The 26,786-nt window shown below is 44.2% G+C and overlaps 1 protein-coding gene across 1 annotated transcript in view; it reads left to right on the forward strand.

Moving 5' to 3' along the window:
- Positions 1-11,966: 11,966 nt before the first annotated feature.
- The window catches only part of UBE2Q2 (ubiquitin conjugating enzyme E2 Q2), a 46,071-nt gene continuing 31,251 nt past the window's right edge, over positions 11,967-26,786 (forward strand). The window contains exon 1 of the mRNA XM_054272837.1: positions 11,967-12,379. Coding sequence (XP_054128812.1) covers positions 12,194-12,379 — 186 coding nt within the window. The 5' untranslated portion in view covers positions 11,967-12,193. The remainder of the gene's footprint in view (positions 12,380-26,786) is intronic.

Genomic DNA, 26,786 nt, shown 5'->3' on the forward strand with positions numbered 1-26,786 from the left:
TTTCTCTGGAAGAGGCAGCTATCTTTGGCTCCCTTCCCTGGATGGGAACTCTAAGGTGGAGTTCCACAACTGAGCAATGTAGAATTCACTGCCTCTGGGGACACCACCCTTTCAAAGTAGGCCTGGTGCTTCTCATGAGCCAAAGCCTTTGTAAACAACCTCCAAAGGGCTTTTAAACCAAACCAGCTGACAAAACAGGGTACTAGGACCAGCAGGAATGGTGGAGGGCTAAGGTGGCCAGAGGCAGAGGCAGCCTGGAGAGCTCAGTGCTGCACCCCTGTTCCAGCTGCGCCCCTGCAGCTGTGCCTGGTACATTTGGGGCTCCCTGTCTGGGGCTGGGTGACCCTCCTTATCTGAAGAAGGCAGAGAGGAGACCTGGGGCCTGAGCTGCAGCCCAGCAGCTTAAGAATTTTCTTATGTAGGTGCCATCCTGGTATGAAGAAAACTTCAGGAACCCAGCTTCAGGTTATGTATTCTCAGCTGAATCCCATCTGAGCTGTGTGAGCTGCACAAGTCAAATTAGAAATTCAGACAGATGGGAACCTCTCAAAAAATGTATGCTATTTTGTTTCCTGGAAGGATTTTGACAAGTTGTTTAAAGCTGTGCAGCTTACTACCTATCTCTGCCTGGTCTTTGAGACACAATTCAAAATAAACTCGTTAAAGGTTTGTGTTTCAGCAGGGGAAATGCAGGGTTGCCGCTTTGCATTTCTAGTGGCAACATCAGCAGCAGATAGCAACAAACAGCTGAAAATCTGTTTAGGTCACTGCCTTGCCTCCATAGAGGGATGTATGAATGTGATGACTACTCTGAGTATGAAAGCTACCTCTTCTGGCTCCTCTAGTGCATGTGCAGCACCAGCCTTACTGCTTGGTGAGGCTGCTGGCAGCAAACCTTGAGCAGGGACTGGGCAGTTGCATTTCACACTGTGAAGGTCTCATGGAATGCTGCAGGCATCAGGAAGAAGTAATTTTTTTTTTTTTTTTTTTTGCTTCTGCATAGTTTTCCACAGCTGCTAAAAACCCTTTATCTCCCCAATGGGGCAAGTGTATGAAGTATGTGATTCAGAAGAGAGATTGGTGGATCAGTAAGTCTGAAGTTCAAGCATTTGCCTTGTAGCAGTTTAACAAAACTTCTAAAAAGCTTTGGCAGTTCAGTTGAGGTTTTTAATTGCAGCCAACAACAAAAGCTCCATGCCCCCTAAAAAAATGTGTGCAGGCTTGTCTTCCCCACAGTCCCTAAAGCAGGGCAGGGAGAGGCTGACCCGAGAGATTTGTTTCTTCTGCACCTGCAGTAAAGTAAGGCATTGAGAGAGATTTTCTGTGGCTCCTGAGAATGTTTCTAATCTACCCCAGTGAGCAGGGCAGGAACCTGATGGCTGTACCTACAGCCACACCCTCGCACAAGGATTCTGTTCTCAGCTGCCCTGGGAGCTGCAGAGCTCTTGGCACCTGCAGCCCAGGGCCTGGGGGCCATGGCACCCACAGGGGCAGCAGGACTGGAGCTCCAGCTTGTCTCCAGGGCTGGCTGCAGCGTGGCATGGAGGTGAGATGGGCCCTCCTGGTCACGTTGCTGAGGCTGCTCTGGGAGGGGCTGGATTGGAGTGAGAGCTCCCTGTCTTTGGCTCCTGCCCTGCTGTCCCTCACGGTACATCCTGCTCTGCCAATGTGACTGCACACACAGTCACTCCCTAACCCAGTTCTGTCAGAATGATGCAGGTTAGGTTAGCTATTTTTTTAATATGGGAAAAGTAGCCTCAAGGCCAGGTTCTCTTGCTCAACTTCTATTACAATAATAGCATGCAACATTCATATTGTGCTCTGCTGGAGTGTGTGTGATCAGCTTGTGATTGGACTTAATAGCTCTGTAAATAAAAGAAACACAGAACAAAAAGCATGATAGTCCTCAGAAATCCAGCTGATTCCTGGAAGAGTTAACTCATTTAGAAACCTTTTAGTGGGCCATATTGATTACATGGATGTGTTCAGAGCAGCTGTGGATATTGCAGTAACAATGAACTGAAGCAGTTTATCAGCACATCAATTATTTTACTGGTATAAAAAGGAGCTTTAATTGGACTAATGATGATGGGCTCACTCTTATGTTGAAGCTATCTGGCTATCACAAAATTATCTCTCAATGAGCTCATTTGTTTTGCAAGGAAGAAGCTCATAATCTCATAGGATGGAAGATGTTTTGGCTATTTATAGTCACTGATTTTATTTGCAGGGGATATCATGACTTCACAAGTGCAGTGGCACTAATCTCCCTGGTAAAGGATTTATCTTAATCTAAAGGGAGCTGTTTGCTACAAAGCCAGCCATGTACTTAAAAGGGCCATTGAACACATTTGAAGCACTGGCAGTGATTTGCCTGTAAAAGCAGCAGGTGAATCAGTGTGTCCTGAATGCACAGCAGCCCAGAGCCAGGCTGCTCTGTGAAAATGAGGCAGTAAGACAGAGGAGAAGATATTCCTACCCAAAATGACTGAAATGCCGATATGAATTGGGCAACAGCACATGAGCAGCTGAGAACGTGCTGCAGCCTTCTGGCTGCTGGGGACATGCAGGGATGGGTTTAGGCACTCTCAGTTAAAGAGCAGGCTGCTGTTCTTACACCAAGGACAAGGAGAGAGTTTGCTTTTTCTCAGGTATTTCCTACCCTGTTCCAAACTAGCTAGCCTGAGCTAGCTTTTAGCACTAAGTCATATGGAATTACTTTTGGCACCTGCTGCCAAGGGATGGAAATGCCTCTCTGGTTATGTTTGCAGAGATCACTGAGGACCATGGAGGTAGCTGGAGTATATCTCCAGGAGATCAAACATGTTCCCTACTGAGACAAATGGAGAATAAGTTAATCAGCAAGCAGGGTGGAAGTGGAGTTTCTGCAGAGCTCAGGGCTGAGAGGAGCAGTGAGCCAGCAGAGATCACTGCTGGGCTGGAGGAGGGAGACTGTGACCTGCTGGGACCAGGCTTTGGTTAACGATTCCACAGCTCCAGCCTTCAACAGGATGTGGAGCCAAGCCCAGGACAGGCTGGGGTGCAGGCAACCACGTCAGAGCTGTGAAGGGAGGGAGTGTGGGTGCACAGCACCTGCTGCTTTTACCAGGCACTTCATTTCTTGCACTGCTGCTGCAGTATCCTCAGCCACCAGCAAGCCCCTGGGCTGCAGCTGTGCCTGAAAGGACAGTGCAGCCCCAAGTCTGAATTAATTTTTTCTCCTTGAAATCTGCAGGAATAGAGTGCACTTCGCTCACTTTCTGCCTGGTCTGCTGAGGCCTGCCCTTCCTGTTTATGGGCTCAGTGATTCCACAAAGATGAGCAGATTTGTACACAAGGTACGTGCAGGATAAACTAGGACCGCATCAGTGGAAAAGGCCAGATGTGTCTTCCTTTAAATCATAATCCTTCATGTAATATCACACTTAGTTGTCATAGAAACCATGGCATCACTAAGACTTGCAGCTCTTGATCCTGCAAAACAGCTGAGCATTTGCTTTTAATATAAAGTATGTGCTTAAATTCCAACTATTTCTGTGGCACTGCTTGTATGCCTAGAACAAAGCCTACACTTTTTTTCCTTTGTGAGAGTGATGTGGCCCAGTAAAACCTCCTGCTTTCTTTAGTTAAGCCCAAACAGTATGCATGTTTCACAATCAGAAAAATTACTAGCACAGGAATGGTCTAGAGAGAGTCCAAACAGAACTTTTAAAAAGATGTGTTGGCAATTGAATGCTTGATTACATCACTGACTCTTCTTCTGCAGCCTGAAAAAGCATTGGAATAGTGCTTTTCACAATTTCTTCCAGCACTTAGGACAATGCACAACTCTTAATTCTAGTGATTGTGTAAGGAGAATTTTTTTTCAATGAGTCTAGAACATACAGAAGTTCAATCACAATTTCAAACAGAAACATTCATGCTCCCAAATTAAATAACCTATTTATTGTAGCTGTTCATTAAGCATTTTGTATTTTTCTTTGAAAACTCAGTTTCTGATTTAAATGTTTATCACTTTCTGTTTTAATTTTAAGGTATGTTTTAGCATTCAAAGTACTGAGGAAAGTATGAAAGTATCCCTTGTGTCTCCAAGAAAACAACAAGAAAAGTTTGAAGTTCTGGGAGTTTTAAAACATCTTTTAGCTGGGTCTTTGAGCAGGTGTCCATGTTGAATATTCAATTCTGTTGCAAATGTGTTTGAATGATATTTCAGTCATTTACATTAACATGATATTTCACTAATTTACATTTACTACAGTATTTCCCCCCAGGTCACACTACAAATGAAATGTTTGGGATGCCTTTTCAGGGACTAAATGCTCCCCTGCAGACAGGGTCTCATTCCAGGCTTGCTGGGCTCAATGGGCAGGTTTCCACTGGAGCTCAGAGGGTTCTTTACCAGAATTAGGTGGTTTATAGTTCATATTTGATCTCATGATAGACATTGACCAATTTCAGCACTTGATAACTGGGCCTACCCACATCTGTTACAGCTGTTCTATATAAAGTTATACATTTACATTTGTGCCAAGGAAACCTGTTCTGTAGAACTTCAGTAGATCGAGGTGGTAGCAACTCCACAGTAAATTCAGTGTATTTGTAATGCTTCCTGTCAGCAGAAATAAAAAAGCAGCAATATCTCAAAGGCATCAGCTTTTGTGGAAATTAAAGCAGAAGGTTAATAAAGGTGGCTGAGTCAGAACTCTCTTCCAATTCAGGGGATGTTTGTGGACAAATCTTCCTGTTATTTACTGAGCTCCACCAGCTGGTAAATGACTGTGTATTTCTAAAAGCCCTTCTTGTCAAAAGTTTAAATTTTGTGAATGGGAAAAGGGTTTAAAAATATTCCTGACTAATCTCCTTGCCTGGAGAAGAAGGTATCAGCATTTGTATGACTACAAAGGTAAATTGATGAGCATGCTGTTGATTCTGCTGATTTCAGAGTACCTGGACAAAAAGAATCTCATCCATAGAAGCATTTTATGAAATAGCATGATTCACACCAAAAACTGAGTAAGAATTCTTAATAAGTAAGTTCCTCCCGCCGGGCCAGGCCCGAACTCCCGGGGCCGGGCCAGGAGCGCCCGCGGGGCCCTCAGGGGACCGCCCGCCAGGGGGCGCCGTGCGAGCGCAGCGCGGCCGTGAGGGGAGAGCCAGGGACAGAGGGACATCGGGACACCAGGACAGAAGGATACTGGGCCAGGGGACACCGGGACATGGGGCAGCTCCTGGACACACCCGGGATACCGGAACGGGACAGCTCCGGGGCACGGCCGGCACACCGGGAGCGGGCACAGCGGGACCCGGCAGGGGCAGTGCCCCACGCCCGGCGCTGCCGCGCACTCCGCTTGCTCCAGCCCGCCTCGGCAATGGAAAACCGCAGCCTTTTCCCTTGGCCTTCCCTGCCGTGCTCTCCTTGGGCCGCCCTTGGGCCACTTTGGTGGCCACTCTTGGCAGCTCTTTTGCCCTATGGCATTGCGTCCTCCAGACAGCAATCCTTCCAGGGTCTCTGATGTCAGAGTGGCAGGAATCTTTGGGACAACATTCAGCTCATGTTTTCCTCTTCCTGGCTTAATTTAACTTTCCTTGCTTCTTCTCTGCATCAGAACGAAATAATCCCTTACACAGTGCTCTCAGCCTGCAGATTTGGGGAGCCAGAGTGTAAAGGCAGGTCTGTGCTACGACTCACTGTACTTTTGGTTACATGATACAACCATGTGCTAATGAAGGGAGGGGGTGGTAAAGGTCCTTTAGCTCCTTCCCTCCATCCCTGTTCCTCTCCCCCCATCCCTGTAGGAAGACAATGTATTTCTATTTGACGATTCCTTAGTTAAAACTGTTTATATGAGACTGGTTCTTCAAGCCAGATAAATCTTCAGATAGTGGACAAGTTAAGACTCTCGTCTAGAAAAAAAAAACCCACCTTGGTGATTACATTGCCATACTGCATTCTTGCAGGTGTCACACAGATGTTGTTCTGAGGTTGCTCAGCTGTGCCTGGAGCTAAAGTGAGTGCAAGCCAGGGCTAGGATTGGGGTGTGTAAAGGAGTGTCCTAATGGACATTGGCTGCATTAGAGAATCTAGCTGTGTTGTTTAATGCTATTAGAAATCACATCAGAAATCTGTCCTCCAAGTCCCACACTCTGCTGTGGTTTTTGATAATTTTCTGCCAAGATCACAGTTGCAGTGTTCTAGGTAAAGACCACAATAGAATGTACCAATTAGGGTAAATTCTGAAACCAGAGAATTCTGCTCTGCCTCCCCGAGCCAAACCAGGCTGTAACTTTGGGTGGAAATATGGAGAATCCTGTGGAAAGTAACAAGTGTGGAGGCATGGGAAGGAACTGGGAAGGTATGTGTGGGGTGTTATAGAATGGGCCCAAGTGAGATCCAGTGTGATGGTGGTATAAAAATGCAGTCTATAGGAGAGCAGGAATCACTACATTTGTGGCTTTATAGATGAAGGACATGATTTTTTAAATTGATTTTTCTGCACCTGTTGGAATTGTTTTCTTGTCCTCATTGCTATTCGAATGTCTCTATGTCGTCCGATAATTTCATCAATTACAGTCTCTTCTAAATCACACTGAAAGTCTTGATCTGAACTCTAACATAGCACTACCATGATCCATTTTAAACACATTAAGTACCTTTTCCTGCTCAGTTATTTGCTATTTTTATTCCTTATTCACAATTCTTGAGCCAGTTCTCAAATTATGTGGGTGCTGTTATATCAAAAGAGATGTGAATTAGTTATATTCAGAATTTGGTGATTCAGTCTTCCAAATGTTGGTTTAAAGCCAAGTATGTTGGTTCTGTTACTTTCCCTTTACTCACTGATTTTGTAAATCTGTATGAAGTTCCCTTCCTTGTAAACTCCAGGGCACATATAACTGTTTGGATCTGTTATCCTTCACTTGTTTCACTACCTTTTTTGTCCATATCACATTTTAAATCTAGCAGATGCAGATTATGTAAAAATACTGGGGTTTGGTAGACCTTGACTTGTGGCCTGTGGACATTTGTGATTTCCAAATCAGGAAATGGTTGAAAAGCACTGGTTTGGCTCCCCAGTCTGTCCTTCCCCACATATCAAATGAGGCTGCATCCTGCCACACCTGGTTTGGTGTGGCAAATGCATGTGGTCTGTCTTTTCCATGCTAGGTGATGTAGTTGCAGAATCTGGAGCACTAACTCTGACCTCCCTGTTCACCTCAGTGTCTGCCAACTCAGATGCCCTGTGCTGATATTTTAAATGTAGACAAAGTGAACTGCCTGTCAAAATAAGAAATCAAAATGGGCATGGAGGGGCTGAGTATTCAGCTGTGGCTATGATTGCATCTCAGCCCTTGAGCTGGGGGTCTGGCTGTTCCCTTGCCCCTCAATCCAGGCAGAAATGTATTTAGCAGGACTGAGCCTGGCATCCAACCTCTGCTCCTGAACATCCCTTTTAGGCTCTGGGAGGGCAAGGGAAGATGAGTTTGCTGAGCCCTGCAAGGCTTCTGAGCCTGTGGATCCCAAGGAAAGGGTGCAGGTCCTAGGGAGTCAGGGGAAGGTTGCTCTGCTCTGAACAGTTCCGTGCAACTACTTCTTCCCTCACCCAGCTGAGTTTGGAAAAATGATGCCACATTTTCCTTTTTTTTCTAGCTTGTTCATTTATTTTATCGAATGGAATGCCTCAGATATGGCTGTATGGCTCCTTATTGCTTTCAGAGATGTGTTTTTAATCTGTTTTCAGGAAGCTGTGTGAGCCATTAAGGAGAGAACTAGGTGTGTTCTCTCACTGTATGCACAAGGAGTTTGGTTTCTGGTGTGGGTACAAAGAGGATTTTAATCCTCATCTGCAGCATTGCAAGACTTAGCTTGGCTTGGCTTTCCTGGGGCACCTTTCTTCTAATAAATGAACTCCACAACTTTAATAAACAAGAACATATCACTGACCTTGCTTTGCAGACACCATCCAGCTTTTGACAGTTCAGAAATATTCACCGTTCAGCCATGGATGTAAGAACAGCCAGAACTACACAGAAATCCACAAACAGTAGTGTGATCTCCACCAACAGGCTATTGCTGTTTCCTGTACAGGGCTACAAACACTCCTCAGTGGATGAGCCAAAGCACTCCAAAGAAGGGACCTAAAGGACTTCATTGCTGACCACCACAGGGATGGACTCAGAAGAATTGGAATTGAAAACTACTCTAACCATCCTGGGTAAAGTCATGCAACTTGTTATTTTTTTAAATGTTAAATTCATGGCCATGGTATTTGAGTGCCTGCAGTCATCTCTTTGACACCTATTACTGAACATCTGGGCAACAGTACCCCTCTCTGTCCCAAGCTGCTCTAGGATAGATTGGCTTTGGAATGCCATTCCTGAACTGTTAGAAGGGAAATTGGTGTCTGAGGGCCTAATCAATCCCTTACCTACTGCACATGATGCTTCTTGAAACTGGCCATTTAATCAGCTTTCATGCACTGATGTTTTTTTTCTCAATGCTTTGAAGGCAACTTCATTATTGAAGCAATGACAGTGGTGCTGTGAGCTCAGAATGATGTGAAAGCCTGACTTTGGCAAGCAGGACTGCTTGACTTGTATCTTGGTAAAGCAGGAACCTCTTGACTCTTCCTGCCTTTGTCCAAGGTTTCAGGTAAGGTCCCTCTCCTGTCCTTCTCTTTATGGGTGTCAGGTATTATTTGTCTTTTCTAGTCTCAGGTTCTGCTGCTATCTGTGAAAAAGTTCAAGAGTCTACCTGGGAATCAACTATTATCAAACTGCATCATCCATCAGTAAAATCAATTTACACTTCCTGCCATCTCATTAACTTTATCCTTTACTTTCTCTGTCTGCTGAGGTTCAGGGATACAAAAGATCTGGGCCTTCCCTATTTCTGAAATGGCAGTTCCTTTTTGGTGCCTGACATTTCTTTTGGGAAAGTGACATCAGAATTAAACAGAAAGACCCCTTTCTAAGTGCTAGGCTGTAAATGAGAGAAGTGAGATCAAAAAACAAAACTATAAACTACTCTCAGAGAAGCAAATCAGTCCTCTGCTAGGTACACTCAACTGAATGTACAGGAGCTTCATTCAGGGGTGAAGCTGGAAATACAGCAGACCTGGAAAAGGCATTCACAGGAAGAAAAAGACTAACACAATTCATCTGAAATTCATCTGTGCTCTGGAGTATCCTTTCTTTAGACAGACAACTATTGCTTTCATCAAAGCCCATTCATCCTATATTTTACTTCATTTCCTTCTTAATGGCTCATTCTGAGCTCATCTTTCCTTCAGTTCCCTTTGCCCCTTGCTGTTGGCCTTCTGTCCTGCCAGGGACATGCCTATCTGATCTGCGGGAAACAGGGCTGGCAGTAAATGCTGAGGGGAAAGACAACTTTGGTCCAAACTGTTTGTCTCCTTGTTCTACCCAAGAATGCAATGAGGAATCTGCTGGGTTTTTCTGAAAGTTTCAGTTGAAGATTCCTACAAAATTTCCTATATTTAAATAAAAAAGAGGAAAAAGAAACAAAGGTTATGAAGGTATATTATCTTCAAAACAGGGTTTTGGCCAAAGTTCAGCCCCTGGGAGAGGTAACCTAGCTGTGTGATAGAGAAAGGTAATTGTGGTGTTGAAGATGCAAGTTAGAAAACAATGGTGCTTACAGGCAGTATAGATCAAGGAACTTTAGAACAACTGTAACTATTGGAATCTGATAGAATGCTCCTGGGGGCTGTACCAAGATTCATGACCTTTATTAACCTGAAATGTCAGGTCCTGCCCTGTGTACAATCATTTTGGTCTTTGGGAAACTCTGGGCTTTCCTGAATCACCTTATGACCAACATGAGATTCGTGTCAATGTCCCATGGCAAGTCCTGAAAAAAGAAACAGGATGAGTCACACATGTCTAACAGCTCTTCACACCTCTGAAGCAGCCTCTGAATTCCAGAAGAGGAGACAGCCCCAATGTGTTCTCAAGGTCTTATCACAGAAACTAATTCAGCTTGCACAATGCCTACTAAATACTGAGAAAGGCAGGAGAATTCAGAGGAGTGGTGGCTGTGCAGCTGCATGCTACTTCTTGAAGCCTGCAACAAAAAGGCAGATTAAATGAGCTGGGAAGGGTTCTAGAGCAGGTTTGCAGAGCACACTTGGCCAATTAAACAATTTGTTTGGCCTGCCAGGTGCTCAGAAGACAGTGTGGCAGGGTGTCCTCCCAGCCAGCACATCCACACATCCCAGCTGTGCAGCTGCCAGAAAAAGTGGGGTGTGACACTCAGTGGAGAGGCAGAGCACAGGGAAGGTAGATGAGGAGACAAGGAGGATGGAAGAGCAGAGGGAGTGATGGAGGCAGGTCTGCTAGGGTATGACAGAAGGTGCAGTTTGAACTTGCTAAGCCTACTCACCTAACTGCTGCAGTGAGGCATTCCAGGCCAGAATCCTATTGTACAAAGGAAATTGGGCTGAGTCACCAAATTCATTCCTCTGCTGTTTCATGCATCACACCATGCAATGCCTGACAAAGTCTGCTTTGTTTGGTTTTGTCTCTGGGGTTCCCATAGGGAGGCTCTTCCAGGTCCTCCCTTTCTAATAGGCATAGTCATTTTCTGCTGCTTATTTACAGCTAGTTTGTCCCTCTACTGAAACCATCCCTTATCTCTCCAAGTTCTTTGCCCTGCCTGTTGGTGCATTGACACACAACAGTAAGATCCACTCTGGCTTCACTTTGCAGGCTGTACAGTCTAAGCAATACCTCAGCCTGTCTAGAGGAGCTGAATTGCACTCTTCCATATGACAGCTAAAAAATCCTGTGGACTTTCTGGTATCTTTCATTCAGAGTATTTAACCAGTGTCGGTCCTTCCTGAGTCCTTTTGTAGCAAAGCATGTTCTTTGCAGCTCTCTTTGCTGGAAGGGTAGGAATCTCAAGCCCACAAATCCGTCAGACTTCCATATGCTTGGAGCTGGGCATGTGCGTAACTGTTTTTCTGGATCAAGATTAGAGTTCTCACCACTTGACAAGATTCAGCTTGTGGTTTGTGAAGTGCTGCCAGTTTGTCTGGAATTAAAGATCTATAAAAATATCAATTTAAAAAAAGGCAATTCCCTGTTTCAGGTTTATGTGTGCATTAATTAATACCTGGTTGGGAAACATGAAGGATACCGTGCAACAACATTGCTTGTATCACACTTCTCACCACGTGAGAGCCACTCCATGTTCCCAAAGAACTGACAACTATCTCTATGCAAAATCAAGATGGGAAGGGACAGATAAAGGTGCAGAGATGGTATTTCCAGTGTCAGGAAGGGGCAGCACCCCTTGATCTCTGAATGTAGCAAGTATTCACTTCACCACCGATGCTTTTCATGCATCGTGATGCTTTTTCTGGGGATAGAAATGTTGTACAAACAATTATAGAGGAGCTTAAATGGAGTAGTAGCAATTTTTCTTGGCCTCTGTATTGCTGATTTCCAGCCTGCAGTGACTGACGGCAGATTTTATGGGTATGGATCCGCCAGAAACGTCAGGACAGGAATTCCTGGCTTAAGTCGAGTGACCCCCGAGGAGTACTGAAGGACTGACGGGATTCTGAGATGACAAGTGCAAACCCAATGCTGCAGATTTTTCTCAGCAAAACAGAAGTGCGGTGAGGAAGCAATACCGCGTGCCCTTCCGCAGGGCTGAGCGGTGGGAGAGGGGAGCAGCAGGGCTGAGCGGTCCCTGCGGTTCGGCACAGGGACCGGAGGGCTGCGAGCCGGGGGCAGGAGGCAGTGCCCGGGCAGGGCCGGGGCGGGCGGGCAGCGCCAGCAGGTGCCCCGGGTCAGCCCTGCCGGGCCTGGGGACCCGGGCGGCGGCCCCGGGGGAGGAGCGGGGCGCGGGCCGGCCCCGGTGCGCGTGTCCCGGGCGCGGGGCCGGGCTAGAGGGAGGAGGGCAGGGCGAGGGCGGGGCGGTTAGCGCGGCTGGCCCGGCCCGCCGGGGAGGAAGGAAGGGAAGGGGAGCGGGCTGCGCTGTTGCCCTTTTAAGCGAGCGAGCGGGCGCCGAGGCCGGTACAAAGGGAGCTCCGCCGTGCCCCGCCGGCTGGGGCTGCCCCGGCCCCGCCATCTTCCGCCCCGCAGGCGCGGCCGGGGCCAGGGTCGGGCCGGCTGAGTCGGCGGGAGGCGGCGGCAGCGCAGGCCCGGGCCCGGAGATGAGGCCAGGATGTCGGTGTCAGGGCTCAAGGCCGAGCTGAAGTTCCTCGAGTCCATCTTCGACAAGGACCACGAGCGCTTCCGCATCGTCTCCTGGAAGCTGGACGAGCTCCACTGCCAGTTTGTGCTCCTGCCGCCGCCGCCGGGCTCCAGCCCGCAGCCGCCGCCGCCGCTCACCATCCACTGCAACATCACGGTGCGGGGGCCGCGCGGGGCGGGGAGGGCCGGGCACGGCCCGCCCTCGCCATTGTCCGCGGGGCGCGGGGAGGGGGCGCAGCCCCGCCGGGGTGACTCAGCACGGGGGGGCCGCTCCTCAGGGGCTCCGGGCGCCCTCCTCGCTGCCACCATAACAAAAGTTACAGAGGCGGGCGGCCTCGGCCTCTCCTCGTGCGCGGCGGGGGCTCCTCCGGGGGACCCGGGCACGGGGAAGGACGCGGGCCGGGGCCATCGCCGCCGCTTTGGGGCCGGGAGCCGCGAGCCGGAACAAAGGGCGGCCGGGCCCAGGGCAGCGGGCACAGAGCCCCGGGGCGGCGGCGGGGGGAGCAGAGGGGCCCCGCTGCCCGGTCCGGCCCTGCGGCGGCTCGCGGGTCGCCGGTAGCGCCGTGCGCGGGGTCCGAGCGGGCGGCGGGCGGGCGCTTTACCGAGTGCGCCACACGGCCGCGGCCTGGGGCGGGCCCGGCCTCCCCCGCGGGGCAGCCCCAGGCAGCCGCAGCCACGGAAACTTGTCGGTGTCGCCGTCGTGGCGGGGTAAGGCCGACATCCCCCCTCTGCCGCCGAAGGGCCGCTTTATCATAACGGGGCGTTTAAACTTGTCACGGCTGCCAGCCGCCGTGTCCGAGCTGAGGGTCTGCTGCCTGCCGAGGGCTTTGACGGTTCTCCCTTCTGTGGGTTTTATTTCCCCTTAATTCGTTTGGCTTAATATTTCTTATATGAGTGGAAGAGAAGCTGAATAAAACGTTCAGTGCTGTGTGACGTGGTAACAATCCTCTGGTTCTTTAGAAGTTTAAGGCCTAAACTTGCAGAAGGATCTCAATATGTTGGCATCTGTGACTCATGTACAGGAAAGTGCTGGAGGTTCATTTCTGTTGGGTTGGTTGCAGTTCTAGGTGAATTTACATGTCTTATCAAGATTCAGCTGAACAGTGACATATGGAAACCCTTCGGGTGAAAACAGCACGTTTGTGTTTAAGGAAGACAAATTCTACTGCCTTTTTTTGTCTTTGTATGAAAGTTTTAAACACCGTGGTGGTCAAAACATTAGTGTAAATGTGAATATTGTACTGAAAGATGAAAATGTGTGTGCAAACCAGGCAGGTCTAATAATAATCATGACCAGATTCTTACTTGCCTTAAAGTAACTTTATTAAATTAAAGGCAAATTGTTAAGTGGATCTTTCAGTTTTCACAGTTAACTGTTAGGAAAAGTTGCTTCTGTGGTCATGGGACAGGTCTTTGTTTTACTGCGTACTTGTAAGAAATTCTGGGGTTTTATGGTAAAATAAACAAGAAGCGTTGGTGTTCTTGTTTCCAGACATGACCCATCAGATGATGAATTGTGTGACTTCCTAGAAATATTTTTTATTCAGTTGAGAGTGTTCCATTGCAGAGAAATTTGGCTTTTTATTTCCACATAAGGTGATCTACTTCATGAGTCTCACTCTAAACAATAAAATGAAAGGTCTGATGATCGCGCACCCTTGGTTGCCAGTTGAATTTGATGAGTTATTTCTTCTTTGTTAAGTCACAGCTACCAGGTAAGCCAGCAGTAAGACCTGAAGTTGTTGTGCTTAGGGTTTATGCTGTGGTGTTTATCTATTTCTGAGACTGCTTTCATTGCAATTACTTCTAATAGTAATTCTTACTGCAAAGAAATAACCCACCTTAGCTGTAGGCCTTTGGTTGAGGTGAGCAGGCAAGAAACCACTTAGATCACTGTTGTCATGTTTGTGTTAATGAGGAAACAGTGTCTGCAATCTGCTGTTACAGTCACTTGTCCCAAAGGTCAGGAGCTCTCTCACATGCCATTAGACTTGTGGCATATGAAGTTGCAAAAAGAACAGGAAAAGTGCTCTTTGAAACCTCAGAGCTGAGACTTCTGCTTTGATGAAAGGCTGTGTCTGAGCTTCTTGAAAGTTCTGTTTACAGTTGTCTGTGAGCAGCTTGGTGCTTTCTGATGTTGACTAATTTCTTGCTTTTCAAGGCAGGTGGCTACTTTCCCCATCTGTTAAAAATAATGGGGTAGGACAACCTGAGATACAGACGTGGCTCCCTTGAAACAAATGGCAGCAGGTGATAGAGCCAGGAAGAGAAAGCTCATCTCTGGGCTTCCATCCTAGTTCTTTGACATACATTTTAGAATTCTCAAGTGTCACAAAAGTGATTTTTTTTTTTCTCCCCCTTCCCACTGAATGGAGTCCCTTGGCCCTTACTCCTGATTGCCTCCAGATGTTTTTGTGGGTACTGTAAACTAAGCCTAGGTCTTTTTTTACTTTGCTTCAGTGGCTCTGCAGGTACTGAGGGAACTAGGACTTCAAATAGCAGTAGTAGCATGCAAAGACTGCTAAGACTATAAAGTTGTTGGTAAACATGTTTTTTGGGGAGGCTCTCTACATCAGAAGCTGCTGTCTTAACGTTTTGGATTTGCAGAACAAATATTTTAACTGTTTGCTTCTTTAGCCCCCATGATACTGATCCAGCCAGGGTATTTCCTTTACTCAACAAAAGCACCCAGTGGGTTTGTCTGGGTGTTCAAGGATCCTGTTAAGAGGGAAGAGTAAGCACAGAGCTCAATCTCCACTTCTTCTCTTTGTGGTTCTGTTAGCATACCTCAGTAGTTTATGTAAAATGACAGCTGTCTAGCAGTGAGTAGAGGTGCTGAGCTTATGGGATGGAGAAATATCTGGTAGGGAAGGAAGCTTTCAGTAGCTAAGAAGTGATCTGATAGCTAAGTTGGCTCTGAAATTCCCGACAAATCTTTTTTCTCTCCAGCCTAGAGGGAAGAGGAAATATTCCTCTGGAGATGTGAGGGAGCATATGTGTTTAGGAACTGTGTAGGTCTCCACAGGTTTTCTAGACTAAAATTCAGAGTTTGAGAAGTCTGCCACTGGCATTTCTCACTGAGATGATTTGTTGATTGTCTCTAGTATAAGTGTGTAGAACTGTCAAAGTTCAGTATTGGCTATGGCATCTCAGGGACACTGTACCTCTGACTCTGAACACTGCTGGAAATTAAAGTAAGGTACATTTTACTTGATAGGTCCTCTGTTTATAAAGTGGCAGCCAAACTTTGTCCAGGTCTGTCCTTTACTATTTCTGGTAGTGACCTGTATTAGAGCTTACATGGTTAATCAGATTATTTTAAAGGAGGCACTTAAGGGTGGAGTCATCCCTGTCAGAAATATTGCTGCTTATTCCTGAGAACTGTCCAATTATTGAACTTGTTCAGGCTGTGTACTTTCACATTCCCATTTTGTTATGCCAACAGCAGTGTCTCCATTTGAGGTTTTATTTCTGTTTTCCTCAGGTTTCCATTTTAGTTAACAGCACTATTCCGGTTGATCAAGTTCAATAAACCTTGTCCTGTTCCTCATGTGTTTTGAAATAGTATCAAGCCTATGGCCTTACTTAGAGGAGGGTGCTTATTGATCATGACTTTAGGTAAATGTCCTTCAGTACAATCTCTGGCTTCAGTTTGGTGCCTTATCAGACTTAGGTCATAGAATTGCAAAGGGTGTGTTAGAATTATTCCACACTGAAGTTTGGATTGCTGTAAAACATTTTGTATTTTTTGTCATCTCTTCAAAGAGAAACTGGGTATTAATATCTCTCCGCCCATATGCAGAATTCCTGTTGAAATTCTGTATCCTCAAGTGACCCTTGCAGGTAGAATGGGGGTTTGTGCCAATTCCATGTGGGAGCAGGTTTGCCCTAAACGGATCCAGGGCTGTCGTGTGCAGGGATATCCTTCATACTTCAACAGTTCAGTTCAGGTGATGTGGCTGACTCAGTAAACTCCTGCCTCTCTGTTGGAAAGAGGCATTTTCTGCTTCTGCTGAAAAATACCCTGCTGCTAAATCAAAGTTAGAAGCTGCTATGAAAGACTTGAAAAGGTTGCTGCCTACAGATAACTGCAATTGATGGGAGAAGACTTTATTTTCCCTTAAAACCAGAATGGATGAAAAGATATTACCTGTGAAGCTTTTGACAAGTTGGGTGTATAACAGAGAGTGAGTGTATTGGAACCTGGGACAATTCTTCAAAGATGTAGGATTTTCCTATTGAATCCCTCCTAGCTAGTGCCTAGACAGCTGGTAACCTTTTTTACAGGTTATTTATTTGTACACAGAACTAACCACATAATGAAGGAGGCATTCTGTTCCAATCATGGATTTTTATTTTTTATTTTTGTACATCATTAGGCATTCTGTAGTAAGGTTGAGACCTTTGTCTTGCAGCATGTGGATGTCAGGACTGTATAAAAGCATACATGGCTTTATCTTGATAACATGTACTTTTTAGCTAGCGTTAGATATACTTGCTGATTTTTAAAAAGGCACTCATGCAACTGTTATCAACCATAACATGCAATAGAAATAGAGCAGGCTTAGTATTGTTTTATTTAGCAGACCAAAATTAAGCTAACAAAAAAAAACCTAAAAGAGTAGTGAGGGGTTTAGTTTCTCCTTTTATGTCAAAACTGTAATTGAAAAAAGAATATTGAAAAAAGGAGTAGGAAGAATCTTTTGTGTCTGCAAGACAAGACCTTTCTGATGCCACAGTCTGGTTGTGTGATGTGTGAAAGGTTGTAACCAGTACTTCAGGACTTAAAGGATGGTTCTGTCTTCCCTACAAGGCATGAAGTGCTTCTGAAATAGCCTAGAAAGCCATAGTGGTGGGCTTCAAAATGCTGGCATATGTTTAGTTCTTAATGCACAGTAAGTTGTGCTCTTTTCCAATGGGTTGCTCATGAGTTGATGACAGTAACCTCAGAACTGGGATTGTTGTGGTCCTTGAAAGAGCTCTCTGTGCACTTTGATAATTAAAAGAAGTTTTGTAGAAAGAATTACATTCTTTTCACTCAACTTCCTTCCTCCTGTGAGCTGTTCAGGAGGTTTTGTCTATTGGTGCCTTTTTGATATCCTCAACATGTAATGAAAATTGGAATTTTTAGTAAGAACCAAGTGTGATGGTAATAGTGCTGTTCCTTGTAGACCAACAGAGGCTGTGTGCCTTGTGGCTGAAATTGAGTTTGCTACATCAAGGACCTGGCTGGCATGTGAAAATTCTTATGTTGATCTGAGCTGTTCGCAGTCTGGTTTAGCTGCACGAACATCTGTCCTGTCACAGGAGGGGCACAGCACTGAGTGGGAGCTGCTGCACCCAGCAGTGCTGGCAGAGCCCACGGTGGCACCTGGGACTGGCCTCTCCTGGGTGCAGTGCCTGGGGTGGCACCAGTGCCTCTGTTCTTACACTGACAGCTGGACCAGACTTAACTGCAAGGTGTTTGTTTACTTGAAAAATCTGGAGACTGCAAGATGCAAAGATAGAGACACTTCTCTAAATAGTGTTATTTTAGACAAGAAAAAGAGAAGGTGAAGTTTCTTGATAGGAACAAATGTTTGTAGAAGTTGATGAACAGAAATTACTGCTATTTTTGTTATGCCTCAGTGTGGACTACTATTCAGTACTGTCAGGTTGTTTGCCTTTATGTAGTTTTGAAAGGTTGTAAAGGCCTGAATTCTTGTCTGGAGTATTAGGGTTTTTCTTTTTTTCCTTTAAATGGTAATATCCCTTTTTAAGAGACATGATAATTGATGATTTAGTATGTGTTCTACTGTGTTTCTTCAGCTACAAGCTATGTAGGAGAAGCGAAAATGACCTTTCACCAGCTCCTGGAAGGCAACTGGAAAAGGAAATGACTGATTAAAATAAGAAGTTGTTATTTAGCATTTAGCTCTTCCATCAGTCTGCCTGTGTGCAGGACACTTGAAGCTAATATGATCACAGTAGTTCTGAATTGATCTCTGGTGGAATCAAGCATACCAGTATCTCTTACTTATGTCTTGTGTCCAGCTGGAATCTCTAAGCATGGTATAAAAATAATGACCTTACATGTGGGGATTTCTTTCTTTATCTCTTGCTTACAAGACATCTTGGTGTACTAAGTGCTGTAAAACAGCTAATACATGATTTCTGAAGATTTAGTATGAACTGTATTCTCCTTTCTCTCAGACCTTATAATCTTTTGTCCCCTTGTAGCAGAGGAATTCAGTACAGTTGGAGATCCTGCAGTAGCTTCTTCGGTGTGTATTCAGGAGGGCAGGAGCATAAGCTCTGTTAGAACTTGTATAGTGGCATTAGAAAAAAATCAAAGCGTTCCTGAGCAGTGGTGTTCAAGATACCACAGGCTTCCTTGAATTTTTGAAGTAGGAAATCACTGTGGCAAGAGTTGTGGTATTGAACTTATTAATGGTAAATGCTGGTTGAACTGCGTGGTACTGAAATTTTGCATGTGGGGGACAAAGTTCCATCCAAGTGGCTGCAATCTGTGGCTCAGCAGCATCAGGGCAGCTGTGGACATGTTAGTGTGAGAGGAGAGCTGGGGAGGCTGCTGAGTGGCAGCTGAATGCTCTCAGGGGTAAGGGGCAGCAGGACCTCCCTCAGCCATGGATGAGAATAAAAAATCCTTCTGCCTGCAGGTGTGTCTGGAGTACAGCAAGTTTGCAAAGGGAAAAGGTGCAAAAGAGGAAGATGGCTCTCAGAGAGGCAAAGGGGCACAGATAGAAGGTGATGCTGAGAGGTTTGAACACCTCAAGGATGTAAATTCCTGAAGTTAGAAGAAGGGGAAGCCTGGATCTTTTGGGTGACAATAGAGGTGATGCCAGAATTTGCATACTGTGGGGTAACTGTGTACTGTGATAAAGGTCAGGGCAGGTCTGCAAGGAAACTTTCTGGAGCTAAGCTGGTGAGAGAGGGATATGTCACAACTTAGTTATAACCAGTTCTTCTGTTCTAGCCATACTAGAAGCCATTTCTTGTTACTCAGGCTTTGTGACACTCATGCTGATGATAACTGGCCTGTATAGTTCCAGAACTAGGTAATTAATAACTCTTGATGATTGGAATGTGTTGATAATTTGCTTCGTGTAACTAGACTTCCTGCAGGAATTTGGACATATCAGATTCTGTGCTGGTAGTAAAGAGTATTGTAGAATCAGGTATTTTGTAAATCTTTCTCTTGAGCCCATGTGTGTAGCTGCTCTTGGGTAAAGCACTGCCAGCTTGAATGTGTGTGTAATGTGTGCATTAAAGAGAACCCCTTGTGTCTGAGGGCTCCCAAACAACCAGCCTCTGACAACTGGCAAGCCGAGGGTACGAGCACACAGGGGGGTTTTGTGTGTGAGGAGCAGGATAGCTTCATCCTGCTGCTGTGAGGTGCTGTAATAAAAACCTGCACATAGTCTCAGGTCTACAGACATGTTCCCAGTAAGCAAGGCACTTAGTCTGCGGCAGTGCTGTGTGCTTTGCTCAGTTTTGAGTGTGGAGTATGTTTAACTTTAGTTTTTGCTGTTAACATTGGCAGAGCAATGCTCCTTAACTCCCTTAGGCTGGCCCTCCACGATAGTGTACATATTCAGAGACTGCTTGCTTCTCCAGAACAGCTGACTTGCTGTGCTGTTAATGCAGTCCTGTAGTGTTGTGTTTGAGCAGCAGTTCAATAACATTTGGTGGATTTTTAGTTTGGGTCTGGACAGAAGTGTTAGGAGCGTTTGGGGTTTTTTTCTGTGAATTTCCTTGAGTGGAGAGATTATATGCTGCATTAGGATGATGTGGAGGGTAAAATGCTGCTTCACAGTGATAAACAGTAACTGTGTTTTGTCAGAAAAGTGCATTTTTTTTTCTTTTATGCTCCAAATTTATGCTTTAATTCTGTGTAGTTTTGTTCCACTGGACAAGTACCCTCCTGCCTTTTGCTTGTTATGGAGCGAGAATGAGGTTGTGGCAGCTGATAAGAGAATCTGATAAGCTTGTTTTTCCCAGGGTTGTGTGCAATTTCATGTATGGGAATTGGGTGTTGGGACATTTTGCATAGGTTAAGTAATTTGAAGAACAGCTGGCCATAAAAACTTGACCACAAGAAATGTAAGAATTATAATGCCACATTTGCATTCATGTTTGTGACCATTTGAAGTCATATTCTGTGCCTTTTCTACTTTGGTTGTAGATGTTTTGGCTTCTTATCAGGTAGTGATGTTTTGAGCAGTGAGAGATGTGTGTGCCTGGACAGAGAGATATGGAAGTAAAACACTTAAGTATCTTCGATTATTCCACAAACTCTGAAGTTACTGGCCTCTTGGATGTGTCTGCTTGAAAGCAGCAGTTGCTGAATATTTCAGGATTTTTTTTCCTCAAAGTGTTATTTTCTGTCTTGGGTATATAAAAATTTTAAGAAGTTAAAGATTCCTTAATAATTTCAAGAGAATTGTGAGCTTGGGTTGAACTGGAAATTAGTGCAGATGAAGAAGCAGATTACAAACTGCTTGGATTTTGGAATAATTTGTACACAAGTGAATTGCCATTGAAATACTGTCCCTTAGTTCTGTGGTGGTTGTCAGTGAAGATTGGCACTTAGAGATGCTGCTGAATCTGTATATTGCAAGAAGTGTTCCATGCTCTAACTGGGTTGATTCAGATCCACGCTGTGGTCCCTGTGCACTCGTGCAGAAGGGGCTGGAGAAGGTGCAGTGTGAGAGCAGCACACGTGTGCCTGTGACACCTGATGTGACAGCAGGGCAGTGCTTTGCTCTCTGAGGGGATCTCCAGAACCATTCTGTGAGAGTGCTCACAACAAACATTTCCTCCTGGTTACTTTTGTGGCAGCCTTCGGCAATCGGTGGAACTTGTCTGTACAGAGAGCTGTATTTTTATTTGGGACAATTTATGGCTGCAGAGTGAATCTTACTGGCATCCATACAGTTATTGTTTGTTATCGTCTTTCTGCTCCATGAGACACGTACCTTTGACCCTCTGGTCTCTAGCATGGCTGTGTTTAACAACATGAACAATTCCAGAACAAGGTCCTCTGCTACCCTTGCCTCCTTCCCTGGAGAGTGTGTGGGAGAGGCCAGCTGTGACCCCGTCAGTTGTGTGGGTTTAATGCGCTCCTGGAGGTTTTGGCTTCTGCAGCACTGAGCGTATTACAGAACTGACACAGAACAGGATTAGGGGATTCTTTCACCTTCTCCTGCAAAGGTGCAGGGTGATTAAGCTCTTGCAATCCCAGGATCCTACCAAGGGATGATGCTTCACCTGGGATTGTCGTGTATAGGCTGTAGCTGTCAATACAGCCATTAAATTTGAGAGTAGAATTGCAGTAATTTTGGATGTTGTAGAGGGAGATGTGTATTTCAGAAGCTGAACTTGGTGCCTTACTAAGTGCAGGATTTATAACAAGTGTTCTCACTGAACTGAGGCTCTCAGGCTTTAGGGAGGATGGAAGAAAAGTAAAGCAATACAGGTTGGCTTTTGGGCAAGTGAATAGCATGTTACATACGATTTTAAAATTCAAGAAAAAAGCAAGTTCCTCTTGTTTGGTAGTGATGTTTAAAATTCACTTTGCTTCCTTGCTACCACAGATACTAAATTTTAAACCCTCCATTGCAAACACTTTTCTTATCTTTTAGAACTTGGGATCACTGACATATTTGATTCTTTAAGAAATTACAAATTTTTTCATATCTAAAAGTGCAAATTGTAGTGTTCAGTGACTTGATCTACACACCACAGCAAATGGTGGTGTCTGAATATTTGAAAATAACAATTTGGGGGGTTTAAGTAACAGGAGGTTTCTGGGAAATAGTTTGACTTGGATTCCTTTCAATGACAGTGATTCTTCATGCTTTCTTAATTATTATAAAGGATTGGTTGAGAGGGCCGATGACAATCTGCTGGTTTTTAAAGGTTCTTAAGCTTGTGGATTTCACTGGCACTTGAGCTGCTAGTGATAGAAAATGCTTGCTGCTTCTTAAGCTGCCTTTGGAAAATTTGGCCTCTAATAATGGGAAACAATCTGTCAGTTGTGTAATCACAACTAATGCTGTTTTAAGTAGCTGTAAGTACTAGTGTTTTATGGTCACCAAGCTAAACTTTAGCTTTAAGAATATCTTCTGAAATCCTGATATTTTTGTTAATATTAACTCTGGGTTTTTTCTCTAAAGGCAGCTTGATACAGGTGGAAAAATAAGTAGTGAATAATTGACTAACAATTGCAAATAACATGTACTAAAGTGTACCTAATTGTTGTTTGTTCTTCAATATTGAATGTTCATGTAGGATGTATATATGACTGTTAATAGAGATCTGATTCTGCTGTTTAATTAAATGGACAAAGTTGGAAAGCCATCTGTGATTTGTAATCAATTATTTGGCACGTGTTTATAGCTGCAAATGTATTCACCTTGAGAAGATTGTATTAGGCCTCTGAGATGTCTTGTTCCATTAGGATTTACTTCATTACCAAGATTTGGGTGAGCAAGAATGGTCTCTTTCCAGCCTTCTCTGAGTATTTAAGCAGGTTAAAAGACCTGCTTTTTTGTAAGTAATGGAGGGTGAAGAAAAATTTTGGGACTCAGAAAATAATATTAGAAGGACTGTTAGGAAAATTCCTTAAGTTTTGGCTGTATCTGGTATGAAAAGAATAGAACTAGGTTCTGTCTGTGATGGGGATTTTGTGAAAACTAACAAACAGAAAAGAAACAAAACTGGTTCAAATTTATTCAGACAGTATGTTAAGGATTTTTAAAAGAAACCACCCCCACACTTTTTCCATCTAGTATTATTGGGAAATTAAAGAAAATTAAGAACTGTCACCATGTCATTGTGATTTAAAATCATGATACAGTAGCCCTGTGTTTAAATGTATGTTCCTGCCATTTAGCTGTGATAAAATGGCTCAGTTGTGTACAAGGAGAGATGATTACTCTTTTGCCTTGTAGCAGACTGCAAGTACAGGTTGTTCTAATGTTAAGACTGAGAGGAAGATGTTTTGTTTTGATTTAGCAACATCACAATTCTAAAAGTATTGTAGTAATTTAGAAATGTCTCATTTAAAAGTCTCTTGCTGATGTCAAAATCGTGTCACTGTAGCTTTAGAAAGCAGGCTGAAGATTATATAACATGGCAAGGAAACGGCCTTATTGTTAAGGATGAGAAAGCTTAGATAGGATATACTTAGATGGCAGATCCTGCCCAGGAAAAGCTGTCTTAATGTGTGTGTTCCTGGAATCTTCTGTCACATTTTGCTGCTTTATTTTTTTTTTTGTCCTTTGGTTAGCAAAATTAATAAATGTAAGTAGAGCTCTTACAGAGGATGTAATGGAATGTCTGAACAGTGAGATCCTGTGTGTATTCTTCTAACACAGTGGTTTTTCCAAAATGATTTTGATCAGTTTTGAAATTGTTCCCATGGCAGGAGTGCAGGGCTTTATTCCCTTTGTATTTTGTGTGTTTATTAGCGGGCTAAATTCTTTCACCGCGTTCTGTCACAGAAGCGTTTGCGTTCACAAAGCTCCCAGTCTGTCCTGCTGCTGATACAAAGAGTCTCTGGAAGTGATGATGCCATGAATTGTAATTGTATCTGTGCTGCTGTAAACATCCTGCCTTTGTCCTGCCGTGCAGGGAGGTGTGATGTCACTGCTGTCCTGTCACTGCTGTGCCCACGGCCCTGCAATGAGCCCCTGCCTGCGCTTGTGGAGAGCAGCAAAAAAGCAGCAGTTACATAAAACATCTCCAGTGCTGAGTATGGGGAGAGCTGTGCAGCTGAGAGAGATTATGGAGACAAAATCACTGCATGGCAGCTCTCTAATGAAAGGCCCGCAGTAATGGGGCTTTTTACCCACTGACAATTAATAGTAAAATAACTGCTATTTTAGGGTTCCTCTCATGAAATGTCTTTGGGAAGCCTGTGTTCCTTACATGGCACAGCAGCTCAAACCCACCTCTTATCTCTGTAGCATACAGATACAGAAAAAAAAGCTGCCTTAATTCCCTCAACAGAATTAGCTCGTGTGAAGTTCAGTTGTTTGACCTTACAAGCCACAAGCTTAGCTGTAAGTTGCCTACTGTGGTTATTACAAACTCATGAGCCTTTTTATATCTCAAGTTCAGAATGTTTGAAGTTCATGTGTGAATTCTGTATTTCAAAATATAGTGACTCATATCCGCGTGGAAATCAGCTGTTCCAAAAATATGGATTACTTACAGATCTAAAGAAACTTAATTCCATTTATATTTTTAAATTAAATGAATATATTTATTGGTAAGTGTGAAGAATTAAGCATGGCAACAAAACAGAAGTTTAATTGAATTTGTATTTTAATATCAATCATCTGTTGTGAAAAAGTTGGAATGTGCAATTAAGTAATTATATGCCAGGAATCTAAAACTTGAAGTATTTTCTGATACAGCTGAGTAAACATGCTTGCAGTGTTAAAGAGGAGCCTTTCTGAGAAGTGCACTCTTTCATTCATGTTTCAAAAGCTAGATCAGACTAAAAATTTGAATGGTTAATAATTTTTAGGACCTAGTCATTCATGTGTGCTATGCACTAATAATCCAGGCAGTATCGAGTCCTTGTAGGTTTTCTCACCTGCAGGAGGGGAGGGCAGGGCTTGTTTTCAGGGCACGAAATGGAGAGAGTGTAAACCATGAGTAAGAGCTGTCACTCAGAGCAGGAGGCAGCAGCACGTTCAAGTAGCCACTGCAGTGTATTTAAACTCACAGTGGGATTGCTTGATCATCAGATCTGCACTGTCAGTCACGTCCCTGGCTGATGACAGACATGCTGCAAGTGTTTTGGAGGAGATACTGAGACAGACCCCCAGACTGGAACAGATACTGGTTGCAATAAGGAGTGTCCTGCTGTGGGGTTGTTCCTTAAATTCTTCAGGGGGAGAAATAAAATTGTCAGAAAAAAGGAATATAGACAGGGAAGAGTTGAGTTCCACTTTCTAAGCATCTTTGGATTCCAGATACAGTTTAGGCGAGAGGATTAGCAGGTGTTTGTCTTCTATAAATCTTTGCAATTAATAGCATAATTTTAAAAAAGGACTGGGCTAACATAATTTTAAAAATGCTTGATAAAAAAAAAAAAGCCAAAAGTAGCTCTTAGCAGAATGGTGCATGCATGCACAGCCCAAATGTGACTCTATCTGGAGAATATTTTTATTCTGTTGAGTCTGAGGATTTTAGAGAAATGGATGGCTTGGTGAATCTTGAAAGGGATGTTGCTTGCTCTTTATATTTCTGGGAATGTTGGTGTAATCTAAAGTCATGGCAGTAGTGTTTACCCCACTGCCTTTCTCTTAACTTCATGAGCTGGACAGAGAAGTTTGGGTCTCAGGAGCAACTGGGTGAAGCAAGCATTCAGGCAGTGGGGCCACAGTTAGCAGAGATTGCCTTGTGCTGTTCCCCCTGCACATCTGGATCAGTGTGCAGTGGGAAAGGCTTGAGGTGAGAAGGTGGCACCAGTGCAGAAGACTTCACAGGTAGGCTGCATGTTATTAAAAATGAATGAGATGTTATCAGTACAAAACCTGAAATAGCATTAATGAAGTTTAGCTCCTAAAAATAACAGTTTAGAAACCCAGTGGTGATGGGGAATTCAGCCTTTTTTCTCCCACAGACATAGTGGTTAATCTGTTAAGTGAAACTGAGGAGAAAATGCACTCTTCTGAAGCACTGTGTTATGTAAAGGAGGAGGGTGATTAAACCACATTGGTAAGCCTGCCTCAGCTGTAAATCTTGGTAAGCTGGACTTTCCTGATAGGTCTTTGAGATGTTAGACCTTAGTTAATCAAGAATAGATATTCAAAGGTCTCTTCTTTGTGGGGGAACAGCACAAGGGAATCTCTGCTAACTGTGGCCCCACTGCCTGAATACTTGTTTCACCCAGCTGCTCTTGAGACCCAAATTTCTCTGTCCAGCTCATGAAGTTAAAAGAAATGGTAGCAGTGTTTACCCCAGTGCCTGACTTTAGATTACACCAACATTCCCATCAAGAAATACAAAGAGCAAGTGAAGTATAGTATAGTATGCTTTGAAGTGAAGATGAAAGATGTCTTTTCATCAAGATACTGGGAATATCGTGTATTCCTTTAAGGAATTTCTAGCTGTGATTTAGAAAAAAAAATGTATGTAAACTTGAGGGGATTGAACTTGTTAAAAAATAAGTTTATGTAGAGGCTTCAGTTTACAGGTGGGATTTTAGACCTCTCTATCTAGAACTTCTCTGGAGTATGGTGTCAGTCTGTTTTGCCAAAGCTGGTGCCCTTTAGTCATATGGCTTCATTTGTGGGGTTCAGCACTTCATACAAAAGGTCAGTTAGGAAATATGCTTTAATTAAAGCCAGTTCTGACATGCTTTCTTCATGTATTTTTCTTGTTTTCAAACCTTGCCTGTTAACTGTTGAAGAATGAAGCATAATTTATTGTCTCTGGAATGAGAAAGATGGATTTTTTCCCTTTTCAACTGCAGTGAGGGAAATGAATGAAAATTCCCTCATTATTTTGTAAGACCCGGGGATATGAAGATAATATCTGGGTGA

This window comes from Melozone crissalis, unplaced genomic scaffold, assembly GCF_028551555.1.
Source record: "Melozone crissalis strain CALT ecotype California unplaced genomic scaffold, PUWL_Pcris_2 ptg000014l_1, whole genome shotgun sequence".
Taxonomy (NCBI): domain Eukaryota; kingdom Metazoa; phylum Chordata; class Aves; order Passeriformes; family Passerellidae; genus Melozone; species Melozone crissalis.